The 8,503-nt window shown below is 29.8% G+C and overlaps 1 protein-coding gene across 1 annotated transcript; it reads left to right on the top strand.

Moving 5' to 3' along the window:
- The first annotated feature begins 332 nt into the window (after positions 1 to 332).
- LOC126836969 (BTB/POZ domain-containing protein 9-like) lies at positions 333 to 8,503 on the top strand. Its single transcript, XM_050570688.1, has 11 exons — positions 333 to 1,072; positions 4,775 to 4,877; positions 5,407 to 5,490; positions 5,960 to 6,089; positions 6,225 to 6,455; positions 6,528 to 6,798; positions 6,866 to 7,010; positions 7,284 to 7,516; positions 7,609 to 7,807; positions 8,173 to 8,359; positions 8,419 to 8,503. The coding sequence occupies exons 1-11, from the start codon at positions 382 to 384 to the stop codon at positions 8,494 to 8,496; spliced, it is 2,352 nt and encodes a 783-aa protein (XP_050426645.1). The 5' UTR covers positions 333 to 381; the 3' UTR covers positions 8,497 to 8,503.

An 8,503-nucleotide genomic window follows, 5' to 3' on the forward strand; every position in this document is an offset into this window, starting at 1 on the left:
TAATACTCGATTCATTGTCTTATAATATATTATCCGTTATCTGCAAACAAAAGTATATAAAGTCTTTTGAATAAATTTAAAACATAATGAACAAAAAGCTTTTTGTCCATCAAAATGTCTAGGTATTCAATAGATTATCTTCTCTTAGCACCGTTTTATGAACGTTAAAATACTGAACACTCTGTACGCAGTGTGAATTTAACATGAACAACTGAACAAACTAAACTGAATAACAAAGGAATTGCGTACACGACTTGCCGTTTTACAATTTTAAGTCAAACCGTAACAATGTTGTTTTAAGAAAATCTTCTATTAGTATTCTAACTAGAACTTGACGGATATAATATAGTGGACTAGTTCTACAAGAAGAGTGCAGAAAAAATGTCACGTTCAAACCTCTTATCATCACGGTTTGGTCTAGCTAACGCGACGCTAATTATGTTTTGTATACTTGCCCATTATGTCGAAATGCAAACGACCAACCTTCACATGGGCATTTTGGAAACCCGCGAAGATCTTCGGATTGGGATGGAACAAGACGTGCAGCAGTCCGCAGAAAGCTCACAAGAAAATAATAACGAATATTACAAACGACTCCAATGCAGCTACGCTTTATCTGCGTTACGTCACTTGCAGCTTACCGAACAATGGGTGTACGGGTCTAACAATGAATTTAAGTATATTACCGTCTACGACTATGTATTGTTCGATGCTGAAGCCGCTTCGATGTTAGCAACCGTCCACATTGTGCCCGTACATAGTCACTTGCGGGAAATCCTATGGACGTTATGGTTTTACACGGTCAGGGTGCATAGTCTGTTATTGAATGGCAAGGCCGGCGGTTCGTTAAACACTGGGTTCATGTTCAAAGCTCATCGATCCATCAAGGAGTCTCTACGGTCGTTTGTGACATCCAATATGGGCAAATTTGAAGACGTGAAAGCAAAACTAAACGCAATAAACGCAGAGAAAATCCCAGTAGAAAAAGACGGCATTGCATGGGTGTTCACAAACAAAGGATGGCTGAATTATCAAATGGCGTTCAACGAAAAGCACGGGGTTTCGACCGAAGGTAAGAAACAAATATCGTTCGAAACTCTATCGTATATACACAAGTCGGACAAAATCGGTGAAATTGTAGTCGAATATTTTGGCAAAAAATACTGGACAATTGTAAAAAAGACATTGCACGAATTGTACGGTATCGCGACGAGTCTGGACATTACCATAAGCTATCAGATTTTATACCTGTGGCATGTTAAAAACGGGATAATGAAATTACTTAAACTAATATTAATGAAATTTATTAAGAAATATTTAGACTACTCGGTGAGGCTGCAAGATTACAGTAAACTCCGTAGGCTGGACAAAGACATGACTTCCATGTTAAAAGAATACTACGAGTGTTTTGGCGAACCGTCAGAGGGCGACTCATTTGTACAATTTTTCGGGGACCGTTATTCTTTTAAAACATTCCACGAGAAAGTCAGTACGGATATAATAAGACAAACAAATTATTATCCACCTTGTACAGACATTGAAAACATTTCTGATTATTATTTGTTACTAGTTAAAGAATCTAACATGACAATATCGAAAAAAACAGAAGACTGGCAAAACATTGGTGCTTTTTTCGAAAAAGTTAAGACATTATTTTCCGACAAGTCATTTTATATGTTTCCTTTTATCTCCCAATCATTTAAAAGTTTGAAAGAATCTGAAAACCGGTAACACAAAATAAGTGTAAATCATTTTAAAGTTATTAACGATATTATAATATTTTTTTTTATTCCTAAGTCACAAGACTGTTAAGATTATAACTTTTTATATTATGTTGTAACTAGTTTGCCATTTTTACAAGAAATTTACTTGTATACTAATTTTTTTCAAAACATTGTATAAAAATGTAATTCAAATAAAACCATTATCGTGGGCCGAGTATAAATATATTTAAAACACTTCATTTTTTGCAAATTATGAATTAAATAAATACTTGCTGATTTTGTTTAAGACAGTTTATGGTATGTTATAATTATTTTATAAACACCCAGTTTTAATAAGAAAATAATATTAAAAATGTTTTTTTTATTCAAACTTTTATTTTATAACTCAGTTAAAGAACTTAATAGAAAACACTCACAATTCTGTTTACCGGGACTTCACATATTATTTTGTTCAAGCTGTTGACATAAATTTAAATTTAAATTTGTATATAATGGTTACAACTTAAATGTAATTAATATTGAACAGGCAATTAAAGTAGAAGTTCTCGTTGATTCAACTATTGTTACTAACAAACAAGACGGATAAACATTATGTAAACCACATCGATCATTATCACACATTTAACATTATGTCTAAATAATTTGTCGATAATTATACAAAACTATGAATTGTATATCAGTTGGGTCGATCTCCTTCGTCTAGTCTTGGCGATAAAATAATAAATCGTTTAGCAATAGTTGATTTAATTCATAATATCGATTAAAAAAAAGAATGTCCCCATTTATACAAACAAGTACCCAAGTATATATTTTGTTGTACTATAAAATCATCTATAAATAATCATCATGTTTTATATTCATCTATAAAATTGGAAAAACCTAGCAGTGAAGAACTTCCTGGATAATCATTTCTTATTCTGTCTAACCTTCCAAAAAACTAGTATGTTAAGTAAACAAGTACTATTATGGGCCTAATGCTGTACAATGTCCTAAGCTACGCGAGTTTAATTTATGTTTCAAGTTTCAAAAGCTTATCTTAAGAGGAAACCGAGATAATATGTGGGTAAGAAAAACTGGGTGAATTATTTTGTGTAAAGATACACCGACATTGATGGAACTGGCCTGGCACACTACCGTGCGCACAGATTATGCGTGTGATCAACAAAACTGACGTAATTTTCAAATCTGTCTTTTATGTTAAACAATATACAACAATACCATGTTTGTGCGCCTGTACAAAGAAAACGTACACTCTGTGTTAACACAATGATACTTTAAAAACATGTCCCATTAAGTGTAAAAAAATATTGTACTCTTTTGTAATAAAACTAAATGTTTAGATTGGTATTCAATATCTACTGACAAATTTTTCTTTATAGTATTTTTTAAAGTGTTTTATTTTGATATTATATTAACACGTATTATAACACTATGCTGATTTACTTTTTAGCATTTATTTTTTTATGGCCAACTCCAGGTAATAATATATTTCACTAATACATAAGTACTTTTTTTCTTTATAATTTAATTGCAGCAATCAATAAGCTCACTAAACTTATCGTTAACTATGGTGTTTTGTTTTTTGCTCAATAGTAAAAATAGATAGACATTTATAATTGTGTTAATTCCGTATGGAAACATTTAAAAAAATATTATTTTACACTATACACGAAATATTCTAATTTGAATCTTTTTTTGGTAAGTTTTAAAATGTTATCGACTTTTGAAACGAATTGCATTTTTAAAAAGTAAACTCAATATTCATGTTATCTTTTAAATTTCGAGAGTTGATTACGCTTTGGAGAATAGTAAAAACTCTGTATGCTATTTTCGTTTAGCTTTAAAAAATATTGCTCCCTTCTTTAACACACACACATATATGTACAACTATTATAATAATAATATAATATTTATCTGCAGCGTATGATTAATAATAAAAAAAAACTATTTGTTAAATCAAAACATTGGTATGATCAAAAAGACTGACGTCAGATTCCAAATCTGTGTTTAATTTTTAACAATACCATATTTATGTAGCTATACAAAAACCGTGCACCATATGTAAATTCAATTATTCTTATTTAATATATCTTATGAAGTATAGAAAAAAATAGTGCAGTATTAAAATACAACACATACATCTTTGGACTGGTTTTTATATATTATCATTATTGTTTTCAAAGTTCGTTTTGTATCAAAATAGCCATTTTTAAAAAGTGACTGCTGGTTTTTTCCCTGTACCCTTCAATTTAACCTCTACTTCAGAAGCATAATGCATTCTGTTGATAACTTTTCATCAAGTAACTTTCAATTTTAGCATAAGGTTAGTTTTGAATGTTAGTTAAAGTTTCCTCGCTTTTTTAGGCATTTATTTGAGACAATCATTTTGTTCTCCTTCTTTATTCATTACCATGTCACTATAATGGTTTAAACCATGTAAATAATAAAATATTCTTTTTAGCAATTGCTTAAATTACTAGAGAGTTCAACATAATATTTTGTACGTTTTATAGCTGTGTTATTTTGCTATGAAATCATTGTATAAATTATATTTTAATTTAACAGGTAGTTCAAGAAATATCACTGATAATATCACTGGCATTTTTGTTGTTTAGCCAAAACTCTTACAATTTTCAAATTCATACATTTATTTCTCACCTAAAAACATTACTTATACAAGTTGTTATTTAACTGTATATTGTAATACACCTGCTTTAAATATTGTAATATATACTGTGTCGTATAATGTAATTTTTTTTCAACTAAAAATGTTATTTATCTGTATAATTTACCACACCTTCTTTGAAGATTATTATATATAAGATATTATATACTATTATAATATAAGATATTATATACTGTGTCGTAAAATGTACTTGTTCCTATACTGGGTGCACGGAAATAATACATAGTTGGTCCAACTAAAATTAAGTCCAACCCGTTCCAACTATGCCACAACCCCACTGTACTAGCTTTTTTTTATAGTATGCACGTTAGAATTTATGTTTTAAAAGTTGATTAGTTGAATTTATCATGTTCTAATCTTAAAGGTTATATGACGCATCCTTCGTCTTCTAAAACACACAGTAACGAACAAATCGACCACACTCACTTCTTGGTCAGCGACATAGGCAGCCTCTATCTAAGCGAAAGGTATGAAGTATTGAATTTGTACCATTAAGCATTTTATTATTTTCAAATCTAAGCAAGTTAATTTTTTAGTTTTTAGCACAATGTATTCTGCTCTGTTAATATTATAAATTGTTATACCTTAATAAAATGGTTAAAGTAAGCTGTAAGTGTGTCCCGATTTGTCAATACTGGTGTAGTAATTCTAATTTGATTTATAGTAGGTAGTGCACAAAGTGGAAAAAATTGATATGCCTTTCATTATGAACTATTAATGCTAATAAGGAAACTATTTTTGAATAATATCTTTTCCTGACCTGTCAAAATATATAGATTCATCTTCTCCTCCCCTACTGTTCTTCATATTCGTTCTCCCTAATTTATTCATTGCTTATATTATTTTCAATTTTAAATTAGTGACTAAGATAAAATTGAAGCATATTAATTGTAAAACACATTTTTTAGCCAACTATCTTTATCAGAAATTATACAGAATTTAGTGTTACTTTAATTTCTTATGTGTTTTGTGAACTTATTTTAATACTTATTTCAGCATTTCAGATGTTGTTTTAGTTGTAGACGGAGAACGATTGCCCGCTCATCGTATGATATTAGCCTCACGGAGCGATTTTTTTAGGTAATATATTCTTACCATTAAGTATATTTCCTTTGGCCTTTCTTATCGTTGGGTAAAAAATATTGGTTTTATATTTAATATTTTTTTTTGTAACTATAGTTTTGGAACGCAGGTCTAAAAGTTAGGCTTAAATTTAATCTTTTTTTACCTTTATCAACCTTACCCCTTAGCATTTTCGTGCAAATTGGACTTTCTGGTTCGTTGTTACCTATAATAAGAACCCTATTTTTTTAAGATGCTACCTTCCTAAATATTATGAAAATAAAGGGAACATGCCGATAGACGTTTTCAAAATAAAATAAAACTTGTTTTATGTATTAGGACTCTCTAATTAAAATGCATTTATCATTTCAAAAATGGTATACTTAATATCAAGTAGACCAAAATTATCACGCGCACTCCTATAAATTCCCGTTTTTATCTTTTTACTCCATAATTTTTTTTTTTAGTAATATTGTATTATTTTTAGGGTATCTTTTTATGGAAATTTTAAAGAAAACAATGATTTGGAGGTGACAATAAGTGAAGCACCAGTTACCTTATTTAAAATACTACTTAAATACATTTATACTGGTCGAATAAACTTAAGTGATCTTGAGGTAATTCACGCAGCTTAGCGGTTATTAAATGGCATAAATATAATTTGTATTAGGGCTGTGTGATTATTTGGCTGATAGTATGTAATCGAAAACAGGTTAATGATAAAAGATTAAACACATTTTTTTTTTTTTTAGGGTAGAGAGGTATTTGAATTACTTAGGATATCGGATTTTTTTGTTGTTTCAAACTTAAAACTTTCACTGCACGAGTATTTGCAAAGAAGCATTAATGTACGCAATGTATGTTCGTTTTTTGCTATAGCACGACACTACCCATACAAGGAGCTCGAAGTCAAATCACTCAACTTTATCGGAAACATCGCTTTGCATGTATTGAGAAAGAAAGATTTTCTTTCTTTGTCATCCGTAATGACTTTATTTTAAATAAAAACTTTTATCGTGTTAGGTGAATAGTTGAGAAAAAAATTGTATTTTTAGAATGACCTTCAAGAAATTCTCAATAGTGACTCGTTTTATGCTAACGAATTTGTTATATTTCGTGCGGTTTGTCGCTGGATCAAGAAGAACGAAAACAAGCTAGATCATGATACTAAAGTCAAAGTTTTATCTGCCGTCAGATATTCGTTAATGAGTGCTGACGAAATGTCTAAGGCTAGGAAATTAAAACTAGTTAATTCGAATATAATTTCAGAAGCCATACAATTTAGAAATACGTCGTCACCAGAGCATACATTCCGAGGACAGCTAAGTATGCTTGCTGTACACGTCAATTTGTAATTGTATATTATGTTGGTTTCAATAATTTTATTTTTTAGAACCCAATGTAAGTCTTATTTATCAGTCTCAGAATTTTCCAGTTGCCAATGACATTAACGGCGGTACTAATATGATAAAGTTGGATAATCCATCATTTATAAACTATATTGGTATGTTATCGGATGGAGGTAGCATAAATCCCAGGTATGCTTTTAACTTTCATTTATTTTTAATTGAAATGGGTATTATTTTAAAAAATGTATTTGAATAATTAGTTATGTATAACAGTTTTTATTTTTCAAGAATTTATTTTAATTGCAAGTAAAGCAAACAAATGTATTATTAATTATTTTATATTCATATTTTGTATTAATGATTCGACAACTTTTTTCACAACTTTGTTCTAATAATTAATTTTATATACTATTTTGAAAAATATCACTACTCTAAACATCATTCGAATTATTTGATACTTAGGTGTTACTCATATTACATTGAAGTTTCAATGGATCAGAACGATTGGATACGTGTTATAGATTATTCAAACTATGATTGTCGATCAGTTCAACGTTTGTGGTTTCATCCACGCTTGGTTCGGTATATACACATTGTTGGAACCAAAAGTACTGCTAAGGCGACTTTGAGAGTTTGGGATATCAAGTACAATATACATGAAATGTACAAAGTGGAAATAAAAAATGGATTAGTCGGTAAGGAAACCAATGAAGTAACTAATTTTAAGAAAAAAAAAATTATTATATATATAAATATACATTTGTCTAATTTATTCATTTCAATTAAGTTCCTAAGGACAAGTATAATGTCGCATCAAAATATATGAATGCACTTGTAATTAATGGTCAAAATAGTGTCAATAATCATTCGCTATTAGATGACTATTATGAAAACTACGCTAGGTATGACAGATACACGTATCATCTGCTGGGATCGGGTTTTATATTGGTTCATCTTGCACAACCGTATATACTTAGTTCAATGAGGTAATAGTATAAATATCTTAAAAATGTTATAGCACTCTTTTCACTATGCTGACCAGGCTCACATATGTTTAAATTTGACAGTTTTTGTTCAAACTCATTTCTAGTCATTCAATAATTTCTCTTTATTTTACTCAAACTTTGCACGTCTCGTTTCTTATTTCATTCTCAGAGCTTAAGTCTCTAAACTCGCAAACATTATTTATCAGACTCATGCTTAATTAAATGTTTTGTGTTTTGATAAGGTCTTTGATCCAAATATATGTCTATAACACCTGTCCCTCTATTTTGTATTATTGCATTTATCTAGCTAGACAATAAATGTATTTTTATTTAATCGAATATTATATTATTGCCATAATTGACAGGTTGCTGCTTTGGGGCGGCAAAGATCAGTTTTACAGTTATAAAATTGAAGTTTCTCTTAATAAACAAGACTGGGAAATGATTGTAAAGAAATCTGAGGAGCTGACACAATCTTGGCAGGTGTTGAAATTTAAACCCAGGCCGATACTCTACATTCGTATTACTGGCGTTAAAAGTTCAGCAGGCAATGTAAGTTCAATTGATATATATGTGATTTTTAATTTTTTAATAACACTTTTATGTTGTAGGATTTTCGTATTATATATTTGGAGGCCCCTGCTCAAGTAACATTAGATTCCAACGCCATTGAAGAAACATCATCTTAAACACCAG

Source organism: Adelges cooleyi, unplaced genomic scaffold (genome assembly GCF_023614345.1).
Source record: "Adelges cooleyi isolate 19-005CV unplaced genomic scaffold, UGA_ACOO_1.1 ACOO_flye_CR_arks_rails_tigmint_CR_PRNA_247, whole genome shotgun sequence".
Classification (NCBI taxonomy): domain Eukaryota; kingdom Metazoa; phylum Arthropoda; class Insecta; order Hemiptera; family Adelgidae; genus Adelges; species Adelges cooleyi.

Bases quoted from the DNA above. Each gene is read 5' to 3' on its own strand.
- LOC126836969 (XM_050570688.1), top strand. From the start codon at position 382: ATGTCACGTTCAAACCTCTTATCATCACGGTTTGGTCTAGCTAACGCG. The intron at 6,090-6,224 runs GTAATTCACGCA...TTTTTTTTTTAG, and splicing joins TAAACTTAAGTGATCTTGAG to GGTAGAGAGGTATTTGAATT. The intron at 7,011-7,283 runs GTATGCTTTTAA...TTTGATACTTAG, and splicing joins GGAGGTAGCATAAATCCCAG to GTGTTACTCATATTACATTG.